Source organism: Poecilia reticulata, linkage group LG14 (genome assembly GCF_000633615.1).
Source record: "Poecilia reticulata strain Guanapo linkage group LG14, Guppy_female_1.0+MT, whole genome shotgun sequence".
NCBI lineage: Eukaryota > Metazoa > Chordata > Actinopteri > Cyprinodontiformes > Poeciliidae > Poecilia > Poecilia reticulata.
In genome coordinates, this window is record NC_024344.1 from 27,294,640 (window position 1) to 27,322,139 (window position 27,500).

The following is a 27,500-nucleotide window of genomic DNA, read 5'->3' on the forward strand; positions in this document are numbered from 1 at the left end:
GCAGAGTGAAGGAAAGAGGAGACCAGCTGCACAGGAAGGCTGAGAAATGAGATGCAGGTGATCGGTATCTGCAACAAAAGCCAATGATCGGCGATCACCGATCATGCACTTCTTTACGGAAATTGGCCGATTATGATCGGTGGCCGATCGATCGGCACACCTCTAATGTTTACATATATTCAATGAGATTGGAAATATGTAGCCCTTCCAAAGCCACACGGGGAAAGCCAATTCAGAAGTAGAATGTCTTTGGTCGGGAAGATTATAAATTTCAATCTTCCCTAAAGTCTCTCCGATACATTTCAGTTCCCAATTATCCAAATTAGTTTGGTCGTTCCACTGAATCGAAACCAGCAACTTCTCCAAGATCGATTCCATTCCGTTAGTGAGTTTTAGAGTCCTCAGCTGGGCTGCAAGTCTCACATCCAACTTGCGTCTCTGTCCACACCAACAGCCTGAGTGTTCGCTAGTTCAGCCAAGTTCGTCACAAATGTGTCGATAATCCAGGAATCCACAAGCTCCAAACAGCAGAAATCCTGTTATTATGAATAAATCCAGGGTGAATCCCGCCGGGTATGTCTCCTTGTCGAGAAAATTTGATCAATTGCACCGAGAGGTCGATTGACCAGATAGATAATTTGTAGATTTGGATGATGTGCAAAGAAAGGCTCCAAAAATATAGAAAAAGACAGGACAAAAACAGAGCAAGTAGGGCAGGTACGGGCAGGGAGGGAGCAGAGGAAAAAAGCGTCTGCCTTCATCGAGAGCAAGAGAGAAAGCAGGTGACCGATATGCACCGAGGTAAACTTAAGAGATCCAGCCACGAGGCACCCAGCGGTGAGATTGGCTTCGTGCCTGTATAAACTAACTGATCTTTCAGGAACGATTCTGCTCTGTCAGTGAAATGCTCAACGCAGCAAAGATGCTTGCAGTCACTTGCTTATGTAAAAAAAAAATAATAATAATTTTTTTATAAAAACTGGCAGGGGGCAAATAAAGTCACTGCGGTCTACCAGGCTAATAACACACTGGAGGAAACTCTGCAACCTCTCTGTCGGACATTCAGGCCCAATTTTTCCTGCTTCAAGTCAGTTAGGATTCCTAAAATAAATGTCCAATGTTTATCAGTAAATCTCTTTCCTCAAAATTTGGAAAAAATACCTTTTGATTTGTATTTGTGTCAAACAGTTTGGGTTTCCTTCCACAAGCTTCTCACCACAGTTTGCTGGGGTAGTGTTCCATTAATCTTGACAGAACTGTTGTAACTGAGTCAGATTTGCACATCATATTATTCATGAAAACCTTTTTAATTCTGCACAGATTTGTGATGGCAACTTCTAAACATCTACTTTATTGTAATTGAGACCATTTCTAACTGATTTGGTGCTATGCTTAGAAGTCCCTATCCACTTGAAAGACCTATTTGAACAAAGCTTTAACTTCCTGCATGGTGTCTTGAGATGTCCCTCCTCTATTTTCACACTTTTTTCATCTTACTTCTCCTTTAAATGTAACTATTTTCATATTAGCAAAACTTAAATTTTAGTTTAAGTAAAACACAGGAAAAGACTCCAAAAATGAAGGTCTTTGTCCCTGAATGCATTTGCAAACTGTAATCTGACTTTCTGTGTTGCTTCCAGAGAAACAGTTTCTATCTCATTGAGCAGCTTTTTCACCTGTGTCCATAGAAGCCTTGTTTCACTGTCATCATTTGGGCATCTGAGAGTAAGTAGCCTTCTTAATTTGAAAAAGTACATATAAATGCTAAAATAAATTCCCTCGCTCCTTATTCTGATATTTACGGAACTCCTAAAGGACTTAAGACAGGAAAGTCTGAATTAATTTTGATATTGGTAGGAATAAAGATTTCTAATAAGCAAAGTTTAGGTCAAAATGTAAAATGTGTGAATAATACCGACCAACATTAGAGATGTAGAGGGGAAGCCAGTAGAGGAAGGTGTAGCTGACCAGTTTGGCAAACATGAGGCAAAGAGAAAACTCCACCACTCCCTGTGGACACATAAAGGATCAGATTAAGTATTTTAATGATCCCAATCTGAATTTCCATTAAAATTAGCACAAAACTGTCAATATTTACAAATGTCGAAAAAAGACAATTGCGGTATTTTTATTAAATATGAAACAATTAACATCACACATGAATAAGTTTGTGCATACGATGAATCATTAAAAAGCACAGTGTGTCATGATCCTCCATCTACTTCCTGTTATCCTCGTCTTTGTGGTTTGTGCCAGTGGTAACTTCCGTTGTCGATCATGTGACTCGTGTGATGCAAAAACAGTGTGTCCATTGCAGTTTTGACAAATAATTTTGATGTAGCCAAGAAACCACCTCATCCTAGAGCAAATGCTTAACAAAAATGATCATAAAAACACCAATTTGACAAAAAAAAAAAAGATATGATATGATAACTTTGAAAACTTTGATATGACAAGTAATAAGAAGTCACATTTACCATAATACATAAGAGCAGAGGACTGAGCAAAGCAGCACCTGTTCTCCACTAAAGTTGAGGGAAATTATTTTGGACACCTTGCAATAAGCCAAAATGGGAGACTTGACAAGTATGCACAAAGTCAGTGATTTGGATTGCAAAAAAAAATAAATTACATGAAATCCTGGAGGGACCAGTCACTTCTCAGCTGAATGTGGAAACAAGAAAACAACATGGTAGAGATTCTGTTTTAAACCTCTAATTTATATGAATCTGAGTTTATAACCAGTTCCTTAATTTTGTTGGTTTTCAGATTATTCCTGTGTTGTTTTCATTTAATCCTGTTCTCAGTTTTGCAGATGTTATTGAAGTCACACAATTTTAAACAAAACATTTCCACAGGTGAATAGTATTTTTTTTTTTTTATTAAACACACTGAGTCAATGCACTTATCATTGTACTGCTTTCCTGGTTATTGTTGAGTGTTTTTTTTATCCAATTTATGGAAGAAGAATTGGCTTCATCGGAACGTGATCTGCAGCTCTCGCTGGAGCGGTTCACAGCCGAGTGTGAAGCGGCCGGGATGAGGCTCAGTGCCTCCAAATCCGAGGCCATGGTCTTGAGCCGGAAAAGGGTAGAGTGCCTTCTCCAGGTCAGGGGGGTCGTCCTGCCTCAAGTGGAGGAGTTTAAGTATCTGGGGATCTTGTTCACGAATGAGGGAAGAAGGGAGCGGGAGATCGACAGGCGGATTGGGGCAGCATCTGCTGTGAAGCGGGCGCTGTACCCGTCTGTCGTGGTGAAGAGAGAGCTGAGTCAAAAAGCGAAGCTCTCGATTTACCGGTCGATCTACGTTCCCACCCTCATCTATGGTCAGGAGCTTTGGGTCATGACCGAAAGAACGAGATCACGGATACAAGCGGCCGAAATGGGTTTCCTCCGCAGGGTGGCTGGACTCTCCCTTAGAGATAGGGTGAGAAGCTCGGTCATCCGGGAGGGACTCAGAGTAGAGCCGCTGCTCCTCCATGTCGAGAGGAGCCAGTTGAGGCTCGGGCATCTGGTCAGGATGCCTCCTGGACGCCTCCCTGGTGAGGAGTTCTGATCACGTCCCACCGGGAGGAGGCCTCGGGGAAGACCCAGGACATGCTGGAGGGACTTTGTCTCTCGGCTGGCCTGGGAACGCCTTGGGGTTCCCCTGGAGGAGCTGGAAGAAGTGGCTGGGGAGAGGGAAGTCTGGGCCTCCCTTCTGAAGCTGCTGCCCCCGCGACCCGACCCCGGATAAGAGGAAGAAAATGGATGGATGGATGGATTTATGGAAGAATAATCCATCAATCTGAACTGAGTAGAGTGAAAAGCTGATAGAAGCTTGATAGATATAATTAAACCTAAAGTCATTCATACCCTGACAGTTGACCCAGGCTTAATGTAATCTTTTAATTTCAGCAACATATTTTTTCTGACAGGAAGTAACAATGTTCACAACTTGAATTTTATGAAGAATCCATGGAAGAAACTAAATATTTGGGTGATGGCAGGGAGGTCCACCAACCTCAAATAAATAAAACATGATCATGTCAAATGGAAATGGACCTTCTACTATAATTTTAAATGTGCAATTTGTCTTTCAGACCACTATGTGGAGCCAAAGACTATGACTGGAACATGTAAGCGGCACAATAATGTCATTTCTGGAGCAAAATCAGACAAATCTTTTTTTTTTCAATCAGTTAAATTCAACTATTTATGCTTACAGGTATACAGAGAGCTCCATAGAAGCTTATGGCCTCAGAGTGTTCCTGTATGATCTTCGGAGTCTCCGTGGAGACGGCACCATTGATGCTCCTGTTCCCGTTTTGCAGTAGAGGCTCGGTCTCACCGTACTCCTGAATGATCTGACATACAAACACACAGCTGTGAGCTCAGAGATGAATGGTTCAGAAAAAAAGGAGAAAGTAGGAATGCAAGTTATTGATTAATGAGTTAATCTAAAGTTGATTGATCTTATTGACTTATTGTAGATTAATTATTTTCTTAAAAGCTCGACTGTCTTTCCATAACATACAAGACTACATTTCTCGTAATAAGCCGAACTGAAAAAAGATATCATAAAATGTTGAAGTTATTTTGTGTCAGATTAATTAGATACCGACTGAATTAACAGAAAACTCAAGTTTTCTCACATTCTTAAACTTAAACATACACATAAAGTGCATTTTCCATCCCACACCAGACTGTGTCTGGACTGTAGATTCCTATGGTAGTTTCTCTCCCCTACCATAGGAATCTACATGGTAGATTCCAGACATTAAAGATGTCTGCAATTAAAGATGCAGACATCTTTAATTCTGTATCAGAGGCTCTGCTTAAGTATGACCACTGGCGCTCTCTACAGCACTAAAAGAAAGTCTGATGCACGTAAATACATTCTGACTCATTTTAATCATTTTAACAATTAACCAGCAATTAATCATAAATTGATTCAGTTTTTGCATCCCTAGTAGATGTACTTAATTCAATTTCAATTCAAAAATACTTTATTGCTCCCAAAGGGAAATTAAATAGTTTAGTTTAAAACTCACATGATGCTGAGGAGAAGAGCAGTTCACATCTTCAGGTTCTGAAGTGAATAGAGTGAAATGATGGTGTCACACTTATAAACAGAAAACCCCCCAAATTGAACCAAAACAACTCTTTGCAGAAACTGACTTTCAACCAGGAAAATGAAGCAGAGGATCCCAGCGGCAGCGATGATGAGTCCTGGGACAATGAAGGACATCCCCCACTCTGAGGAGACAAAAACTCCAGCGATGAGGGAACCTAGGATGTTTCCCACCGAGGTGTGGGAGTTCCAGACGCCCATGATGAACCCACGCCTGACCATTAGAAAGATGAAAACAAGAAACACTGAGCAGTTAGCTGCACAATCCTGCTTCTGGTGTATATTGTACATAATAAACCAGGGTTGTTCAAAGTACAACACACGGCCACTTGTAACCCTTTTAACAAGTTTGTGTAGCTTATGACAGAAATAGAAAAATAGTTTAAATGTGTTCCTCCAGCATCTGGAGTCAATAAACATGTTTGCAATTGTTTTAGGATGAGAATTCAAAGGTATGTTATATTGTAAATTTTAAGTACAACACAAAGAATCACTTTTTTGTCTTTTTTTCTGCTTTTATTTTTATTTTATACAAAGTCATGTCAAAAACATTTAGTGAGGTTTTTTTACACACTTAGGCATCCATTATACTTGGATAAACTCCGCTGAGATTGTAAAAATGAAATTCAAATTTTTATTACTGGAAATAAACTAGAAATATTTTCCTGAAAAACAAGACAAAAAATGATTTACCCAAAAAGTTAAATAACTCTAAACATTAAGGTAAATGTAATAATTTTTAAAAATTACTCATTTTATTGTTGTTTATGTACAGGAGCAAGAATTCACAATAATATTGTCTTTGTGTTTTTGATTGAAGAGAAAAAAGCTCATTTTGACTCCGGGGGACTTTCAACTTTTATTTTCAGACAAATTAATGTTTGGTATTAAAATATTGCAGAAATGTAACGGTAACACTTTATTTGAAGGGGTGTGCATAAGACTGACATGACACTGTCATAAACATGACATAACATCTGTCATGAACATGAAGAAATCTTAATGAATGTTTATGACAGTTGTCATGAAGTGTCATTCGGTAAATAATGACACTTTTAATGTAAAGTTGCTCTAAAAGTTGCATTAAAAGTGCCAACTTTGCATGATTTTGTAAATGATGATAATTTAATGCAAAGTTGGCATTTTTAATGGACTTTCAATACAACTTTTAGAGCAACTTTGCATTAAAAGTGTCATTACTGAATGGCACTTCATGACAATTGTCATAAACATTCATAAAGACTTCTTCATGTTTATGATAGATGTTATGTCAGTCTTATTCACACCTCTTCAAATAAAGTGTTACCAATGTGAATAATAATATTCTATCATTCCAAAATTGTGTAATTTTGATCCACTCTTCTATGCAGAATTGTTTTAATCTACACACAATGAAGGGCTTTCAAGCATGAGGAACCAATTTAAGGTCATGCCATATTATCTAAATAAATCCTAAGCACAGATTTTGACTATGTTCCTGCTAAAACTTTATTTTTCTTTTAAACCACTTCCTGATGGTGCTTTGATTCAGTGTCCTGCTGCATAACAAAAACTGTTCTTGAACAAAATAATAAAAAATTATTTCAAAGGCTGAAATTGGTTTCATGTTATATTTCAGTGCAGATATTCCTGCTGCACTTTATTTTTGCTCTGTTTTGTATGGTTTATGCAAAAAGGGCATTGTAGTATTTTACATTCAATTATTAAGAAAACGCTGTTTATAACAAACAGAATTTAAAATAAATTTGACTTCAAAATCTTATTGTCTTGAAATTGGGGTTCTGTATCTTACTATTTCCAACACTCTGTCTTCAGGAAGTCACCACAGCAGTGCTTCTCATTATGGTTTTTACATCCGTACTTGAGAGTATTAGACTGATAAGCTTAGTAGATGCACAATTCCACCAGGTGTCTGCTAATTGCTGCTGTTGCTAGTCTAGAGGAGCTTTATGTAAATAGGTGTCGCTTTGTGAGAACAAGCATTCTGTAAACATGAATGGCTGCCAAAGGAGATTCAAAGATTTCTCAATCATGTATGAAAAAGCAAGCCAACGCTCCACGTATGTATTGATGAGGGAATAACATCATAACATGATGCTAAGCTCAAGTTAATTTTACAGAGGGCTGGACAATAAGTCAATTCAGCATTTCAGCATTCTGGAGGAAAGGCTTTAGCCACTCAACCTCTCATGACTAGCTAAGCTAGGTTGGTGTACCCAATCTAGCTTAGCTAGGAGTGATTACTCCCTCTTTTGTTACCTAGCAACAGCCTGTTGAGTAACTTGTGCAGCAGCACCAGCCTGGTGCCTTGTAACTGCTTAAAATAAACAACAGTGTGGAGTGAAAACGGAGGATAAACAGGAAAGGTCACACCACCAGTTTTACAGTATTTAAGATAAAACAAAAAACAAATGAATAATTATCAATATTGATTGATATAAAACACTTATACTATTTGGCCATATTACCCAGCCCTAATTCTACACAATAACCACCCTTTGACAGTTAACCCTTATGTGTGGGATTATTGCTTCCTTTAACGTACATTTAGCAGGAAGATGATTTCTGCTCTGAAGTAACAAAAACAGTTAAAACATTTACATTTGAGGATGATCTACTGACTCAGCAGAACTGAAAATCTCAAAATCGGTTTTAAAAAACTCAACTAAGAATTCTTTATATGTTTAGATTTGTTCTCCACTGTTCAATAATTTTGATTCATCTTGAAGCAGAAAACCAACACTGACACCAGGCATTGTCCATGTGAAGCTGTCATGATTTCATGGGTCAGTTGATTTCAAATTTGTGTCAGTATGAACCATTTAAATGTCGCCTCTGTTGGTCCTTTGTTGCAGTGCTGTTAAAATGTGATAGAGTGTCTGATTTAGTTGACTCCAAAACTCTGCAGAGTCAGCAGAACTGCCTCCCTGTACTCACTTCCCTTTTCCAAACCAGTTGCCGACACAGGCCACCACAGCAGGCCAACCGGTGGTCTGCATGAGCCCGTTCATCACCTGCAGTGTCAAACACAACAGAAGCCCGTTTTCATTAGCTTACAGCTGGAAACTGAACATGAAAAGGTGAATGAGTGGAGAGGGAGAGGGACTGTTATTGTCTCCAAAGCTGCAGAACACGGGCCCAGACATGCATGAGCAGTCATGTGGATCCCTGTGAGTCATGAGAGTGAAGACTCACATCTTTGCATTTTATTTAGGGAAGAGAAAAACTAACCAACAGCTACAACACCTACAATGAAGTAAGCATCTTATTAATAAGTACATTTATTCTTAATATTGACAACGTCATTAAATTTTGTACTTTTTAAGATGTTTTTGAACAGAGGTTAGGCTTCTAACTCAACTTTTCCCTCTAGGAAGTCGTGTGGGAATGAAGCACAAATGACTCCTCAAAGCTACACTTTAAATACAAACTAAAAACAAAGGATCTTTTTTTCTCCAGTTCAGCAGACTGAATTTCAACACTTCAAGCACACTTTTGAACAAAACCTAACTAAAAAAAAAATGAAAGAAAGCACTTGCCTATTTATGGTTCTCTTCTGCTTTTCCGTCACAATTTGATGTTTCAGATCTCATTTCAACAAACAACTCAATAACAATATTCAGCTTGTTGAGCCATGTTGTAATAGTTGGAAAGTTGAGTTAAAATTTCCATCTAAAAATTTAACTCAAATTTTAACTTTAAATTAGATTTTTTTAGATTAATCAACAATAATTTAAACAGCAAATTCATGACAATACAAAGTCGCATCATGCCAAGATCTGAAGAAATGTACCAAAGGTTGAACAATGAATTTTTAGGTTAAAGGGTGAGTGTTTTTTAGGCTAACAGACAATCACCTGTCTTTTAGGTTAAACCTATATGAGACAGGTTGATCTCTCTATAAGTAGGTAATATATTTACCTACTTTATTTAGATTAATATATAGATAACAGAGCAATCAATCTCACATATAGATAGGTTGATTTGGATACTTTTTTACAGTAAAAAATATAATCAAATGAAAAGGGCATTTTTATATAGTCAGGTTTTCTTTTACAATAAGGAACTGAATTAAGTCAACTGTCAACTGTAAGAAACAATGCTACTGTAAGAAAAGACAACTAACGAAAAAAGAGGAACCCAGGAACCCTGCAAAACTGGTAACCACATTTACAAAAGTACTTTTTGGTTTTACATAAAGCTAAGAATACTATTTTTTTGAAGACTTTAGTTTCTGTTCAGACATGTAAGGAAAAAGACATTGAAAATAAAAACTAGCCTGTGTCTGAATGTTTCTGAGTTGAACAACCGTGACATGAGCTGGATTTGGTTACTAATGGTCGAAGGCAGTTTAAATAGCGAAGTGAAACAGCGATGCCTGACGCCTGACAATGCCTTTTGTTTGCAGCGGTGCTCGGAATGTGTGTCCACAAGGTTTCATTTGCTAAGTGACAAATGAAACCTGGCTGTTGTGCTCTGACCTGACTTTGGTCAGCAAAAAATAGCTTCCAATCCATGTGCTTCTGCTTTCCACTTAGTTTCTGATACACAGTATGAAGACGGAATTCTTAGTAGTAAGATTTAATAATTTAGAATATTAAAAATCTCAGTTTCCAAATGCAGACCAAAGGTTTGCCAAACTGCAGAATAATTAAATCATATAACTCAAACTAAGAAAAGTGTGATATGTCATTATATTTCCAAACAGATCTGATACCATCTGTCAGTCTGAGGTGTGTGTGTGTGTGTGTGTGCGTGTGTGTGCGTGCGTGCGTGCGTACCTGGACGAAGGCGTAGTACCCTAAAGAGTGGATGTTCCAGTAGTAGCCGAGGCCGAACAAACATGTAAACAATCCGCTCATCACCATCCCGAAGCTCAGGTAGTACCGCAGAGGAAGGCGCTCTCCAAAGATCCCACTGGGGAGAGAGAAGAGCCCCCGAGTGAGTCGGTGGAGAAACCCAGGTCTTTAACCTGGAGAGCTAAAGGCAGCAGCTACCAACCTGAAGAACATGCCAATGGCATAGGCGACAAGGAAGGAGTTATCCAGGACACCAAAGAGGGTTTGATAGTTGACTTGATCTGCAGGAAGGCCACAGGTAAACTGTTTTAATCCAGTGACATTAAACAGCATAAGTATGTGGTCAAAACGATAAAATATCTGAACACTGTCAGTTTAATTAGTGGAATAGGTCCCCCTAAAACCTTTTTATGCACCAAAAGAGAACAAATAATTCCCACAAAATTTATTAAGTTTTTAAAAGGAAGCTTGTCAATTAATCTTGAATAAATAAAGGTTTATGTGGAAAATGTTTGATTTAGTCAGTTTTATGATGGTCCTGTTGGTTGGAAAGTCATAACTGGATATAGCGTCACTCGTCATCTGGGTCACAATTAGGGGCAGTAGCCTAGGCCACCAATATTTTGGGGGTCTCAGAGGCTTTGTTTTTCTTTTTTTTAATGAATGTGTATTTTTCAAACATTGTACTTTGCAGAAAAGTCAGCTGATATTGAGTAATTGATATTGCAGGTTGCTTACTTAAGTTTATTTGTAGTGTACAAAAACTCAAAATTAATAAAATATAAAAGTCAGGTGAGTTCCATGAATATTTTGACTCAAGTATTTAAAAAATAATGAAGTTATAGTACATATTTAGGAGAATATTATTGAGCTAATGGCGAGAGAACAAAGTAAACTTATTATGAATTCATTTATACCCACTGATTTATAGTACCACCTACTGTTGTATTGTGATTTACATTTGTACAACTTTTTTCTGTAAGTGAATAGGCCACCAAGCTAGCTCTATCACAGGGCCCCTTATAAACCAAAGTTCCTGCTCTATGGGGAAATTTTACTGCCATAAGTCAAGAGCAAACATTTTCAGTTTGAAAGCAGAATTTCATTTCTTTGTTCTCCAAACTCACAATACTTTGATTTCAAGTAGGATTTAATCTCTTTTATTAAAAAAAACTTGTAATGCTTGCACTCAAAACTTCTGCTATGGTATGGGGGAATTTTTCTGCCGTAATTTCAGAGCACACATTTTCATTTTGAAAGCAGGATTACATGTCTTTCTTCTCAAAACTTTTAATTCTTTTGCTTACATTTTCATGTACTCAAATCTTTCTCCTTGTGCTCTTGCAGAGCTCTCTTCTCGCTTACAAAACATTTTCTGCTTGCTTTAGGAATTGCCTTTTGGCACAATTGCCTGACAACCTCTCAGCCAATAGAATGAAAGTGTTGTACTGGGTGTGTTTGTTTCCTTCTAGGGTGAATGGGTGTGCCTGTGTGGCTACTATCGATTGTAGCAACCTGCGCCACCCGCTTTATGTGGCGCTAAAGGCAGCAGCTACCAACCTGAAGAACATGTCAATGGCATAGGCGACAAGGAAGGAATGGCGCAGGTACATAAACCGAACAACAGGGAGTTGGTTCGGTGAACAAACTCCTGCCTAAGATCAGTAGGCTGTTAACCTGCAGTACACTATGAGGGGCAATTTAGGACATAAACTATGTTTTGTCTCTCACACACTACTAAAGACTCATACACTCACAAAATATAAAAATTGCACATATATACTATTAAAATGTCACACGCGCATACAATTTTCTCTCTCACACGACTAAAATTGCACATATATACTACTACAATATCACACACATGTGCATGCACACACACACACACACACACCCACACCCACGCACACACACACACACACGCACACACACACACACACACAAAGCATACAGACATACTATTCTGAGTGATAAGGCGAAAATGTGTGTGTAAAATAACACTAGGCTGAATGGAATGAATGAATGGGGATGAGACTAGTACTTTTCTGTGTGAAAGACAATTTTTTTGCATGTGTGAGAGAAACTCATTTTTTGGTATGTGTGAGAGTTGTCACGGAAGAGGCGGGGCATAATTTGGAGCTCAAATCGTGCATGCGTTGATACCACAGTGAAGTTAGCTTCAAATTGGATATTGACGCTCCCCGGTGTAAGCGGCGTTTAGCTCAAGGTTGATCCAATTTATGAACGCTAATTTCRGCCAGCCGTTCTCTACCGCTCCCTCCTCAAGTGCTTGGAGGTTCACGTACTTAGAGCCTAAGTGAACCTTAGAGCGCTGGAGGGGGATTTTAGTATTCTGTGTATGTGAGAGAGAAAAATTGTATGTGTGTGACATTTTAATAATATGTGCAATTTTTATATTTTGTGAGTGTGTATGAGTCTTAAGTAGTGTTTGAGAGGGAAAACACAGTTTTTGTCCTAAACGGCCCCTTATAGTGTACTGCAGGTCGTTAACAGCCTACTGATCTTAAGCAGGAGTTTGTTCACCCAACCAACTCCCTACATCCAGCGGGTGGCGCAGGTTGCTACAATGAATAGTAGCCACACAGGCACACCCATACACCCTAAAAGGAAACAAACGCACCGAGTACAACATTTTCATTCTATTGATTCTATTGGCTCTGTCCTGAGCGAGCTGCGAGAGCGGCCATTAGCCGCTATTAGCTTCTCCTGCTTACTCAGCACAACAGCCAGTCTGACATAGTTATCCTTTCAACACCATACCTTCACCAAATAGTCAGAGAAGAGCAAACACATTACACTCAGTGTCCACATTGCAATTAAAACAGGCAGACAGGAGAACAAAGGTGGGGAGTGAGAGAGCGCTGAGATTTATATCAGAACCGGGACTGTGATTAAGTTGTACCAAACTATACCACTGAAAATTCAATTGTCAAAAAAATCTAGTTGTGAGATGCTTTTAGGCAAAATAATGCCGAACTAAACGAATTGCACAAACATGTCAAAATGGACACAGAAACATAAAGATAGAACCTGTTGAGGAAAAATGATTATTTTGAGTGTTTATAAAGTTTAATCTTTTTTGAACAAATTTCTTAATTTTGAACAGGTTTCTCTTAGTGGTTTAAAATTAAACTAAAGTATTTAAAATACCAAGGGGAGTACCAAGGAAAACAGAGAGATCTGCAGAGCTTCTGCCCGGACCCCTGTGGTCTTATCACACAAGACAGGAGGCCATAAATTAACATATGCAGGGAGGCAGAGGACAGTATAAATTAAAATTACCTTGGGAAAAAGGAACTTACCTAGTTCACAAGAGATCAGAAGCCTTCCGTGGACATCTGGGATGGTATAAAATGTTTTAAACCACTAACATTTAATTTGTAAGATATTTCTCTTAGTTATTGATAGCATGCTCTGACTGAAATTGTATTATCTAGTTTTAGAATCATTAATTTAGTCGATGATGAATGTATTTGAAATTTTATTATCTCTGACTAAAAATTAGAATCAAATGAAAATGTTTTGTTTGTATTAGAAAATTGCTTAGGTTTATGGTGAATAATTGTCTTACTTTTATTTGAATATTATATTAGGTTAGAAACAGGAATTGTACTCCATTATTTTCTGCTGATTTTATGTATCGCCTTTTGGTTTTATATCAGGACTAAACTTTGGAGATGCTGAGTGCAGAAGAACAAATTGGGGCTCTGGAGAACTTTTCATTGAATTAAATAGAGAATTAAAGGGTTTTGTTCCCACGAGAATCTATCTGCGGGAAGAGAAGGAGGAAGGGATGTCAGGATTTCACAGATACCTGTGAAATTACCTTCCTCTGTTTCTCTTTGCACAGATGGTTCTTGAACCATAGGAGGTCGGATAGCCATTTAATTCCTTTTGTTTAACACGAAGGAGCAAGATGTCTTTGATCTTGGTAATAAAAAAGGGAAGTTCTATGTTTCTCAGACACTCAAAAAATAGCTTCCAGTTGGTCGAGCAGAGATACGCCTTATTTGAATATATTAAAGAGGAAAACACGCCTACAGGTATAAAAGTGCTCAAGGGGAATAATTTAGAAAAAGCTGATTTTAGTTTGCTTCTGCACCAGCTCTTTCTCCAAGGACGCATCTTTGATATCTTTCTCTGTCTTCTTGTCTCAGGTAATCAATGTATGTCTCTGTACTTCTCCAGTTTTCTGTTCTATCTTATACTTTCTTCTGATTCGATTAAAATCCTGCAATTCTGTGACGTCAACACGCATTGTTGTGTTTTGTCCCACACGCGGGTTAAAAGAACCCGGGATCCAAACAGGAGAGCCAGATTCTTTTCTAAATTTAATCACACAAATGATTCTTTCTTTACAAACCCTAAATAACCTTTTAGACAATTTATCAGCAAAAATGTTGATTTGAGGGTTAGTTTCACTTTAAAATGTGAAACTAACTCTTCTGCTCGCACTAAAACAATGTGAGTAGAAAGATCACATTGTTTATCTCTACAACCAGTGGGCAGTGTAGAAAAGAAGGTGCTATCATATGGGTGCTGCTATATTAATAGTGGCCTCACAGACACACCTACTAGAAGGAAACAAATGCACCCTTGGGGAGACTCCCACTGCCCATTATAGCACTTTTATTCTATTGGCTTGAACATTTCCAGGTGACTATCACTGTACGTTTTTGTTTTGAGAGAGAAAAGATAAGAATCTGCAAGCAAGCAGAGAGGTTTGCGAGCAGAGAGTTAATTTGTACCGAGAGAAGTTTTACACAGGAGGAGAAAATTTGAGCATGGGCACATATTTGAATATTTGAAAGAGAGCATAAGTTTTCAGTGCAAGCATTACAAGTTTTGAGAAAAAAAAATAAAATTCTGCTTTCAAACTGAAAACGTGTGCTCTTGACTAGGGCTGGGCGATGTATCGAGTATACTCGATGTACAGCGATATTTTCAATTTATGATAGTTAAAATGGCTATATCGCAACTATCGAGTATAAATTGTTGTTCAAATAAACTTTCGCCATCAAATTCACTGCAAGTATGGTTTATCTGACACCCTATGAATGCATCACTAGCCCCTCGCCCCTCCCAACCTGAACATTTTCTACCAATCACGCAGCACAGAGAAAACAAACAACATGGTGACAGCGAGAGTTTGAGGCGAGCTGAGAATGAGAAGGTAACTGAAGAGGAATAATATTAAGTCGTTTAGTTCCGAAGAGAAACAGCGCTGGATCAATAATTTGGCAGTGGTTTGGATCTTATATGGAGGATGTCAAACAAAATGAGGTAATTTGCAAGACATGTTGTAAAACTATTGCCACAAAAGGTTGTACCACAAATTTCCCCCCCCACCCCAATCAGACTATTCTTTTACATGCCGTTTGTACTGTTATCACTAAATGTTAAATACACTGTGTATGTTAATGTAGATTAAAAGCAAGCCAAACTCAATTCTCATGAGCCAGAAAGCTGAGCGTCTTGCTCCTTTATTACGTCTTCTTACAATTTTCTACAATGGTGTGGAAGCTCAATGAAAGGATGAGTGAAAAGCCATTGTTTTTGGAGGTACAAGAAAGCAATGTGATAACACAGGAGGTGAAGTTTATACATTAACAGGCAGGCTTTCTCTCTGCAAACACGTATTCCTAACTGTAACTGCCTCTGCTACCCACAATGCACTACTATCTCAAAATTCTCCTTCAAAATAAAATACAGATAAATCAATACTGTAGAAGTTTTTAAACTAAATTATTAAGACATTTCCAACTTCCAGCCTTGGGCAGAACACTCCCCGTCTGGCATTACTGATGCCACTACTTTTTATCAGTCACGTCAATCTCTAAGAGCATAACAACATCTGAGATGGGGCACAAATAAGTCTTAGAGACGCCCTGAAATGATGTCCTCACTTCCACCTTTCTGACTTTTCCATCACTTCTTGGAAAGGTGGTTGTGATGATGGCCATTGTCTATTCATTTCTGTGTGCTTGATTTTGCTTCAACAACACAATGTCACCTGGTTGAAGGTCGTGGTGCGATCTATGCCACTTGCGTCTTGATTGAAGGGTGTTGAAATATTCATTCCTCCAGTGACTCCAAAATTCATTGGCAAGTGCCTGCACTTGCTTCCACTGACTTTTGAGCATGTCTTTTCCACAAAAATCTCTTGGTGGAGAAGGAACGTGCTGCTTCTGGGTCACTATCATTGCAGGACATAGTAGGAATGGTGAAGAAGGATCCATCGAGATAGAAACCAAGGGTCTTCCATTGACTGTAGATGATACTTCAGCCATTAGGGTACAAAGCACTTCATGTGTCAGATGGGTGTGTTTGTTCAGCAGGAGCATGAAATCCAGTATTCTGCGAGTTACCCCAATCATCCTTCTCAGACGCCAGACCTGTCATACATGTAAAAAGTATTGCCCACCTCTTACTTTGTGCTGCTCCACCTCGTGTGCATCGAGTGACCACTGACCAGGGACCAAATACATCCAACCCAACACACGAAAATGGAGGGCAAGTATTGAGTCTCTCAGGTGAAAGATCTGCCACCTTTTGAGTCTCTAGTTTTCCCCTGAGTTTCTTGCATATTATGCAAGGGTGGATAACAGATGAGACCAGTCTTTTGCATCTTATAATCCACAGACCAGCTTGCCTAACCGCACTTTCTGTAAACTGCCTTTCTTGATGCACAACCATGGCATGATAGTGCAGGACAAGGAACTTCGACACATGATGTTTGCTTGGGAGAATGATTGGATTCTTGGATGCTGCGTCCAATGAAGCATGTTTGAGGCGGCCCCCAACTTTTATGAAGCCTTCATCCATATAGGGGTCAAGAGTTTTGATGGAGCTTGAGTTGTGGACAGTTTGATTGGCTTGGAGAGAAGTGTATTCGTCAGGAAGAGCATCCTTCTGAACAGACTGGAGAATAAGATTACTGGCAGCATTCAGCTCCTTTGGAGAGGGCAGCTGTCTACACTCATGCCAGCCCCTGCATAAAAGGGTTTGACGCGTTGCTTGATGAGTGAGAACGAGCTTGGTGAATTAAGAAGGCAATGGCACGTACCAGTGATTTCCATTTTCAGAAGCCTTGGAAGCGTTCTGTTGTGAGTCCATTCTCTTGAACCTACGTGGTGAAAGTAGCAACTTGGCAGATTTCAGCATCCACTTCAGGTCAATCAACTCGAACGACTGATGTGTTTCTGGTTCAGGTAGTTTGTAAAGGAAGTCTGGTCCTTTAAACCATATTGTGTCCATGAACTAGGGTGCAGGTACTGACCTGGTAGCTAGATCGGCTGGGTTCTGCCCTGATGTGACATAATGCCACTGCTCAGGGGATGTAGACTGGCGTATTCTGTGTACTCGATTATGTACGTAGACATAAAAGCGTTTGTATTGTTGCACACATACTCAAGAACCACCTTGCTGTCGCAGGAGAATTTAACAGTGTTTGGTTTGTGGCCCCGGGGGTGGATGAGATCCGCCCGGAGCTCCTTAAGGCTCTGCATGTTGTAGGGTTGTGYTGGCTCACGCGACTCTGCAATATCGCATGGACATCGGGGGCAGTTCCCCTGGATTGGCAGACTGGGGTGGTGGTCCCCTTGTTTAAAAAGGGGGACCGGAGGGTGTGCTCCAATTACAGGGGGGTCACACTGTTAAGCCTCCCTGGTAAGGTCTATTCAGGGGTCCTGGAGAGGAGGGTCCGTCGGATAGTCAAACCTCGGATTCAGGAAGAGCAGTGTGGTTTTCGTCCTGGTCGTGGAACACTGGACCAGCTCTACACCCTCAGCAGGGTCCTGGAGGGTGCCTGGGAGTTCGCCCAACCAGTCTACATGTGTTTTGTGGACTTGGAGAAGGCGTTCGACTGTGTCCCTCGGGGGGCCGTGTGGGGGGTTTTCCGGGAGTATGGGGTACCGGGCCCTTTGATATGGGCTTTCAGGTCCCTGTATGACCGGTGTCAGAGTCTGGTCCGCATTGCTGGCAGTAAGTCGGGCTCGCTACTGGTGAGAGTTGGACTCCTCCAAGGCTGCCCTTTGTCACCGATTCTGTTCATTACCTTCATGGACAGAATTTCTAGACGCAGCCGAGGTGTTGAGGGGATCCGTTTTGGTGGCCTTAGGATCGCATCTCTGCTTTTTGCGGATGATGTGGTCCTGTTGGCTTCATCAGATCGTGATCTGCAGCGCTCACTGGAGCGGTTCGCAGTCGAGTGTGAAGCGGCCGGGATGAGGCTCAGTGCCTCCAAATCCGAGGCCATGGTCTTGAGCCGGAAAAGGGCAGAGTCCCTTCTCCGGGTCAGGGGGGTCGTCCTGCCTCAAGTGGAGGAGTTGAAGTATCTGGGGATCTTGTTCACGAATGAGGGAAGAAGGGAACGGGAGATCGACAGGCGGATTGGGGCAGCGTCTGCCGTGAAGCGGGCGCTGTACCGGTCCGTCGTGGTGAAAAGAGAACTGAGTCAAAAAGCGAAGCTCTCGATTTACCGGTCGATCTACGTTCCCACCCTTATCTATGGTCATGAGCTTTGGGTCATGACCGAAAGAACGAGATCACGGATACAAGCGGCCAGAATGGGTTTCCTCCACAGGGTGGCTGGGCTCTCCCTTAGAGATAGGGTGAGAAGCTCGGTCATCCGGGAGGGACTCAGAGTAGAGCCGCTGCTCCTCCATGTGAAGAGGAGCCAGTTGAGGTGGCTCGGGCATCTGGTTAGGATGCCTCCTGAACGCCTCCCTGGTGAGGTGTTCCAGGCACGTCCCACCGGGAGGTGGCCTCGGGGAAGACCCAGGACATGCTGGAGGGACTATGTCTCTTGGCTGGCCTGGGAACGCCTTGGGGTTCCCCCGGAGGARCTRGAAGAAGTGGCTGGGGAGAGGGAAGTCTTGGCCTCCCTTCTGAAGCTGCTGCCCCCGCMACCCGACCCCGGATAAGCGGAAGAAAATGGATGGATGGATGGTTTGTGGTCAAGTTCTTCCAGAATGAGCTCTGCTATCTCCACTCCTAGAACTGCTCCACAGAGTTCCAGACAAGGTATTGTAGGTTCTGGTTGTGGTGAAAGTTTTGCCTTTCCAAGCACAAATCCAACCTCACACTGTCCTTCTGCATTGATTGTTTTCAAGTATGCTACTGCAGCAAAAGCCCAACTAGAAGTGTCACAAAAAACACACAATTCAGTGTAAGTGGACTTGGAAAGGGAGGCTGGCACATAGCAGCGTGGCACTCTGAGGCTGCTCAGATCTTGGAGGGATCATTTCCAAGTTTCCCATGTGTCCATTTTATCTGCAGGGAGAGGAGCATACCAGTTTTCAACTCCATTCGACAGTTCACGTAGCAAAAGTCTGCCTTTTATTGTGACTGGAGATGCAAGTCCCAAGGGGTTGAAGATACTGTTAATTACTGAGAGAACCCCACGGTGGGTGTAGGGTTTGTCATTAACAGCTACCTTGAATGTGAATGAGTCAGTGTTTATGTCCCAGCACCTTCCTAGACTTCTCTGATCTGGTAAAGGGTCATCACCGAGACTCACGTCTTTGATGCCAGAGGTCAGATCTTCTGGTTTAAAGGCTTGCATGACTGAGACACTGTTTGAGGCAATTTTGTGGAGGTTGAGGTTGGACTCAGCCAAAAATTCACATGTTTGCTTGAGTAGATCGATGGCTGCTGATTCAGTGGGAAGCGAAATCAATCCATCATCCACGTAGAAGTGTCTCTCGACAAAGTGTCTCGTATCTGTTCCAAACTTTGTTTCGCCTTTTTGAATGGCTCTTCGTAGGCAATAGATGGCTACTGGCAGTGACAGGCTGTTACCAAAAACATGCACCCGCATACGGTACCCCTGGACCTCCTTTGCCAAGTCATTGTCCTTATGCCACAAAAACATCAAATAATCTCTGTAATCTGGTGAGACTAGAAATTCATAAAACACTTGCTGGATGTCAGCAGTGGCTGCAATGAGCTCTTTCCTAAACCGAATCAGCACACCAAGGAGGGTATTATTGAGATCTGGGCCCGTTAGCAGTACAGAGTTGAGTGACACACCACACTGCTCTGCACTAGAGTCGAAAAATACCCATATCTGACCGGGCTTCTGGGGATGGTATACACCGAAAATGGGCAGGTACCAGCATTGGGTGTTGTCGATGGTGGGTGGAGCGATCTCTGCAAGATGGTTCTCAAACAGCTTGTCCATAAACTCTGAGAACTGTTCTTTTATTTGGGGTTTGTTGTTTAGGTTGCGTCTCAGTGAGTTGAGTCTAGACAGTGTTTGATCCCTGTTACTTGGGAGTGGCAAGCAAGGGGACTTGAACGGTAAATGAGCGACCCAGTTGTTATTTTCATCCTGATGAACTTCCTTTTCCATTATCTTTAGGAACGTCTCATTCTCAAAGAACAGGGCACGCTGGTTGTCATTCTCTGTGCGCTCAAAAACTTTTTCTCCAATCCTTTCTTCTGCTGCATGAAGTTTTGAGCTGTGTTTACCGAAGTTATTCTTGTGCTCCCTGCCGTAGCATGGTTTTTCTTTAAGGCTGATGCTGTTAGGACAAGAAGTGAAGAGAGATGGACGTCCGTTGGAGAGAATGTGCTCTTTGTAGACGTTGACAGTTGGTTTATGAGCGTTGAGGCATACTTCCCCCACAATTACCCAACCCAAATCCAGGCACTGGGCAAAGGGAGCGCTGGGGGGGCCATTTACTTATTTTCATGCTTTGTGGACTTGAATGATGTCTCTGCCCAGTAAAACTGCTATCTCAGCACATCTGGATCATACTTTGGTATGAGAGGAGCAAGATGTTTCAAATGAGCATGGGCCAGAGCAACTTCAGGCGTAGGTATTTCATCTCTATTAAACACTATCTCATCACATTCAATGAGAGGAGGGAGCTCTGGATATGGGCCTCCACCTAATGGCTCTATTTGGAACCCAACTACTTTCCTGCCACACATTTCAGTTAGACCAGCACATGTTCTCAAGTGGTATATCAGATGACTTCCCTTGATGCCAAATAACTCAAAGAATTCGGGACGAGCTAGTGAGCAATTGCTCTGTTCGTCAAGGATCACATACATCTTGACAGAGCGTTCTGGTTGACCTTTAGGGAACACTCGAACTAGGCATACCTTAGAGCAAGAACGTGGGGGACAGCCTTTACCGTAGATCTCAGTGCACAGTGACGTTACCTCAGGTGGTGTGTTGTCTTGGAGCTGAGGCTCTGGTTCAGGTGTGCTTTCTGGCCGGGGTTGTTGAACCACATCAAGGTGCATGGCAGAGCGATGTTTTTCACTTTGGCACTCCTCACAACCGACATTCATATCATAGTCCTTTATTGTGTGCGTAGGAGAACAACAACGAAAACACCGTCTGTGTTCTTTGAGTTTGTTTCGTCTTTCTTGTAGGGAATGCTACTTGATATTTTTTTTGTATTTTGAACCTACTTGAAGCCATTTATCTTGCAAACTTGGAGGTAGCCTTTCCGCTATGGGTTTAATATCTCGTGGTGTGTCAAGGTATGCGAGGTCTGGGAGATAAATTTCATTTTTCGCAACCTGCAGCTCTAGGAGCAAATCTCCTAGTTCCCTGAGTTTTACATTGTCTCTATTTGTAAGGTGAGGGAAACTGTCTAGTTTTTTAAACAAAGCATTTTCTACTACTTCTGGTGTAGTGTAATATTCTTCTAACCTGTCCCATGCTAAATGAAGAGCAGCTTTGGGGTTAGTGGTATAAACAGCTCTGATTCTCTTGACATGCTCTGAGGACTCTTTACCGAGATATTTCACTAGGAGATCCAGCTCTTGACTATATGTGAGGTCTTATGTCTTCAGTTGCATTCGAAAATGATGACTGCCATGCTCTGAAATTTTCAGGGCTGTCGTCGAAATTAAAGAGCCCCGTTGTTATCAACTCCCTACGTGCAAGGAACTTAGCTAAGTTAGTCATAGGTGGGTAATTGTGGTGGGGATCATGGTAACTGTTGGGCCTGACATAGTCTCTTGGTGTGTCAAAAGGTTCATCTTTTACATACATTTTCTTGAGCACTGGTGGAGAGGGAGTTTGATCAGATCTCCTTGGGGAAAATGATGATGCTTTCAATGCTGGTTCGACCTGAGGCATTTCCTCTTTAGGCGAATGTGACCTTAGCTGGGCTTGGTGTTGCACATACTCCTCGGTTCGTTGTCTGATGACTTTTGGTGGGTCTGCACTCTTTACACTCTCTTTCTTGTCTTGTTCAGCAGCTGCAGCAGTTTCTAAAACCTCTGCTCTCGCCGTAGCAGCTGCAGCTTCCTTTTCTATCTCCAGCATCTTAAAATCCAGCTCTAGATCTGCTTGTTGCTTTTTAATTTCTAGTTGTTTTTTACTGTAGGAAGCTTTAGCATTTGTGGCTTCGGCAGAGACTTGTGCAAAGATGGCTGCTTCAAATACGCTGGACTTAGAGGACGATTTGTAGGACGAATGTTTAGAGCTAGAGTATTTGGATCTCGAGCTAGCTTTAGATGATGCTTTAGCTTCGGAGTTAGCCATTTCTTCTGCCATTTCCTCATGAGCATTGTCCATCACTGTGCCATGAGTTTTATCTTCCACCATCTGCTGAGAATGGTTTTTCACTGTACTGTTATCACTACGTGTTAAATACACTGTGTATGTTAACGTAGATTAACAGCAAGCCAAACTCAATTCTCATGAGCCAGGAAGCTGAGCGTCTTGCTCCTTTATTACATCTTCTTACAATTTTCTACAATGGTGTGGAAGCTCAATGAAAGGTTGAGTGAAAAGCCATTGAAAAGATTGATGCCACAGGAGGTGAAGTTTATACATTAACAGGCAGGCTTTCTCTCTGCAAACACGTATTCCTAACTGCAACTGCCTCTGCTACCCACAATGCACTACTATCTCAAAATTCTCCTTCAAAATAAAATACCAATAAATCAATACTGTAGAAGTTTTTTAACTAAATAATTAAGACATTTCCAACTTCCAGCCTTGGGCAGAACACCGTTCATAGCCGCGCTGCAATGGTAGAACTAGTACGTTAAAGTGAAAACTGGAGATGTACGTAGGATTCATTTAGTGCTGTGCAATGGGAAAAATAACTCAAAATTACTCATTCTTCTTTTTCTCACTCTGTCGGCTTTACGATACACGTAGACCCGTTGCCATAGCGACTGACAACAACACAACTTTATGTATCAGATTCAGCACTAAAAACACTCTAACATTACCCCACATAGAACAGAACATTCAGTTCGTTACAGTTTTATGCTTTTAGACGTGATGTATATTTTTCTTTTATTAATAAGTGATCACTGTGGTAGATTAGCCACCGCTGCTATTAGCCACGCTAACACAGCGATTGTTGATTAGCTGATGCTGTCAGTTTGTGTGTAGGTCGCCTTTTTTATTTTTAAGTTGAACCGAAATACACCTTATTCCACAACACATCGATATGTTACGTTTGTCAAAGTCAAGCATAACTGACCTACTTCCCCTCTGCCTCCCTATATTTTTTCTTAGTTAAAACTTATTTCTCACTTTGTCATCTAGTTATAGTGTAGACAGTTCAAAACACTGCATCCCTTTTTATATGAGTCTTACGTGGGTGACATCATGCTACAAGGAGTCTAGTTTAAAATAACATTGGAGCTCATTTAAGAATATTGTAATATATATTGTGTATCGTGATATAGCAAAAATATATCAGGATATTAGATTTGCCTCATATCCCCCAACCCTGCTCTTGACTTATTTTGTCCTTAATGTAGTTTGTTTCATATCAGATATCAATAAACAATTCTAGAAAATTGTCTCAATTCATGCCAACAGTTCCCCTGCTTTCCTTCCTGTCTGGTCTACAACCAATCAGATTGCCTTCACAGTTTGCCTGAAGGAAGTAAAGAGGCTTTGCCAAAATATATTACCCACAAATAATGCATTTTAAATAAAGAACAGCAATGAATAATACTCACGTGGAACTGTTTTAAATTATGATTTTGCAGATCTTTCAGCATATTTTAAAATGAAAAACTGCATGAAGATAATTTAGTAAAGGACTTACCAAAAGGCGCCCAGTCACACCAGGTATCATTATCAGTTATGTTGAGGTACGCTGGTCGAATGACTAATGAACAGTTTCTATGCAGTTCACTCTGAATTTCAAACAAAAAGAAGAAAACACAACTAGATGAAACAACTCACATACACAGGAACAGATAAGTCAGATAAAAACCACAGAATGATGTAGCCACCTCTGTACTTCACAGTTGTGAGGGTGATTTAAGGCAAAGTGACCCTTCATTTAACTCAAAATGTTGCAAATTTAGAAAATCAGAAGCTTACAAAACTATGATGTCATCATTTTTGGCATAACTGTTAATTAAATTCTTAGCTAGGGTATATAGATTTGGTTAATTTGTTCCTTTTACAGCAGAAAATGGCCTCAAAAGCTATTGGCCCTATTTAATTCTTTTCTCATCTATTGAGACAATAGCAGAATAACATTTGTATTTATAATTTCCCCAAAAACCTTTAAGACGTTGTATTTAAAGTTTCACAATCCTAAGCCTAACTTTGGAAACCACTACATTCATCTTAAATTGACATGTTGCTTAGATTAACAATATTTTTTCTGCAGCTGAGCTTTGTCAGCTTAAATCAGAGCAATACAAACACAATTTGCTTCACGATTAACAAACGTTTCTCCAGTCACCTTAACAATGCTGATTGGCTTCCTTGAGAGGTGGTAGGCTGTGTAGAAGAGGAATGTGAGGAGGAGAATAAAACCACGATACCTGCAACAGGAACAAATAAAACACAAGCTCATGTAAGTACTGATTATTTAAATGGATTATCCGTTTATACAAGTCTAATAAGTCGTAAAGTAAGACAGACAAAAAAAGAGAACTTGTTTATAAGTTGTATTAATGTTTGAATAAAATAAATTACATTTAGAGGAAATAACACAGACCAATCTGCTGTGAATGATTTTTTTTTCCATATCTGGTCTCCTCTGTCATTAATCCACAACATGAATTTACTGAAGTCATGCAGCAACAAAAACATACACCATGAAACAAATTTCATAAATGAACTGGTACATCTGAAGGATATGGTTAAATTCTTATATCTAAAGTGTTCATGTTTGTTTAATGTCCATGTTTTGGAATGAACAGTGTAAAAATCTACAGTATACTGCTTTCTAAGGAGTAAGTAGGTTACTATCTTTATCACATCACAGGCTGTTTTTCTGCTTCCACTCTTAAAGATTGCTTGACCATGTTGGGCTGAATGTTTAATTCTCTATAAAGTGTTCATATGTGCTCCATTAACTTTTAGTGGAAATTCTCAGGAAATAAAACTTGATTCTTTACAATCAAGGAATCAGTTAGCAAATCTTCATTGGCACAAACAAAGCATCTGCATAGATTACAACATGTTATTATTGGGTAACATTTGAGTAGCACTTAGTCAATTTTGCTCATACCACTAATTTTTCAAAACCAAATATTCCTAAGCAAACATCATGGCACTATGTAGATCTTGCAGTAAAGAAATGCATTGCCATCTTTGTTGAGAGTGGTTAGTGTGGACAAGCTTTACTAATCCTAAAAAATACCTGGAATATACAATCAGTATATTCCAAGTATTTTGGTGCCCAACAAAGCAGCGTAACATCAAAAAGCAGCTTTGGAAAACATGGCGGCGGCAGCAACAGCAGGAGCTTACCATCCTGACAATGCCTCTTCTCATATAAAACCTGAAGTCTATAATACTACCTGCGGTAAAGTGATTGTGGAAGATGAGTTTTTACATTTTATCTCTGCCAAGATAAAAACACTGCCGCACGATGACATTGTTTTGTTGGCTACAAACAATTTTTAATCTGACTGGATTGAAGAGTCCAAACGACTCCTGTATGAACTGTGCCCAACAAAGCAGCGTAACATCAAACATAAGGGCGCACAGAAAGACCTCAAAACGAAGATGGATTTCTTAATAGACTGTCTTTTATGCAAGATAATCCGTCTACTTGCTTTTTTATTGTGGGGGATTTAAATGCAGATGTCACAGATAATCATTCTATATTTGTTAAACATTTAATGCAATTCTGTCACAACAATGGCTTAATTCTTTCTAGTAAGGTGCTTTTGCCTAACGACAGTTATACCTATATTAGTGATGCATGGCATACAACCTCATGGTTAGATCATTGTATCTGTACAGCTGATGCTCATGAYTYCATCCAGGGCATTCGTGTCAACTATGAATTTGCCACCAGTGATCATATACCATTTTTCTTATGTGTAAACATGAATTGCATACCTTCTGTGTTGCCTGCAGACTATAATACAAGTATAGGAAAAATAGCATGGGATAACTTGACTGAAAAAGTTCTATCAGATTATTGTTATCGAACGAACAACATGTTTAGCAATATATACTTACCAAAGGGAGCAATCTCGTGCCGTGATATGAATTGTAAAGACCCTCAACATGGTATTGACTTATGTACCTTGTATGAGAATGTTGTGAAGTCCCTCCTTACCTCAAGCAAGCCACTGCATAAAACCAGCTCACATAGCACCAAGCCAGGCTGGAACGACTATGTAAGAGAACATCATGCAGAGGCCAGAAGGGCCCTTAAAGCATGGGTTGATTCAGGTAAACAGAGACATGGCCCCTTGTTTGAATACAAAAAACAAGCAAATGCWAATTTTAAATATGTTTTAAGATTTATAAGGAGAAATGAAAATACTATGAGGTCTGACTCTCTTGCTAAAAAGTTAGGAAATAATAATGTTAAGGACTTTTRGAAAGAAATAAARAAAGTAAATAACTGCAAAAYRKCACTTCCWGCTACTATTGATGGTGYTASTGGTGTAMAAGAAATCACTCAKTTATGGAAGGAGCACTACAGTGCACTGTTTAATTGTGTCAAAAGTGACACTTTTGAAATGACAAATATTCACAGCAATGTGAATGTGAATGTAACCCCACAAGAAATAGATCATGCAATTATGACACTGAAAGACACCAAGGCCTGTGGGATGGATAACATTTCCTCTGAGCATTTGAAAAATGCAAGTAAGAAACTCTGTGCATTACTTTCTATGTGTTTCACTGGCTGTCTAGTACATGGTCTGTTACCTAATTCAATGTTATCTGTCATTCTGGTACCAATTATTAAAGACAAAGCGGGTAAGATTAGCTCTTTGGAGAATTACCGACCCATAGCTTTAGCTAGTAGTTTGTCGAAAGTTTTAGAAAGAGTCCTTTTAAATAGGCTGGAAGAGTTTCTCTTKACCTCCGATAATCAATTCGGTTTTAAACCCAAACATGGCACAGACGTGTATTTTTGCACTACAGGAGATTTTAGACTTGTATAATTTGCACAACACTACAGTATTTATGTGTTTTATTGATGCYTCTAAAGCATTTGATCRTGTGAATCAYCAAAAACTGTTYGGCAAGTTAGAAAGCAGAGGTGKACCCAAATATCTAATTAGAATTCTGGTCTACTGGTATGGTCATCAATCAATGTTTGTCAAATGGGGTAACACAATGTCTGATTCATTTAATGTTGG

The 27,500-nt window shown here is 40.2% G+C and overlaps 1 protein-coding gene across 3 annotated transcripts in view; it reads right to left on the reverse strand.

The window, feature by feature from the left end:
- The window catches only part of slc37a2 (solute carrier family 37 member 2), a 67,063-nt gene that overhangs the window by 34,284 nt on the left and 5,279 nt on the right, over positions 1-27,500 (reverse strand). For all 3 annotated transcript variants that reach the window (XM_008428668.2, XM_008428667.2, XM_008428669.2), the window contains exons 2-10: positions 24,626-24,707; positions 23,975-24,065; positions 10,114-10,192; positions 9,894-10,029; positions 8,050-8,126; positions 5,160-5,326; positions 5,033-5,070; positions 4,205-4,345; positions 1,920-2,010 (exon numbers count right to left, since the gene is read on the reverse strand). In XM_008428668.2, coding sequence (XP_008426890.1) covers positions 1,920-2,010; positions 4,205-4,345; positions 5,033-5,070; positions 5,160-5,326; positions 8,050-8,126; positions 9,894-10,029; positions 10,114-10,192; positions 23,975-24,065; positions 24,626-24,707 — 902 coding nt within the window. The remainder of the gene's footprint in view (positions 1-1,919; positions 2,011-4,204; positions 4,346-5,032; positions 5,071-5,159; positions 5,327-8,049; positions 8,127-9,893; positions 10,030-10,113; positions 10,193-23,974; positions 24,066-24,625; positions 24,708-27,500) is intronic.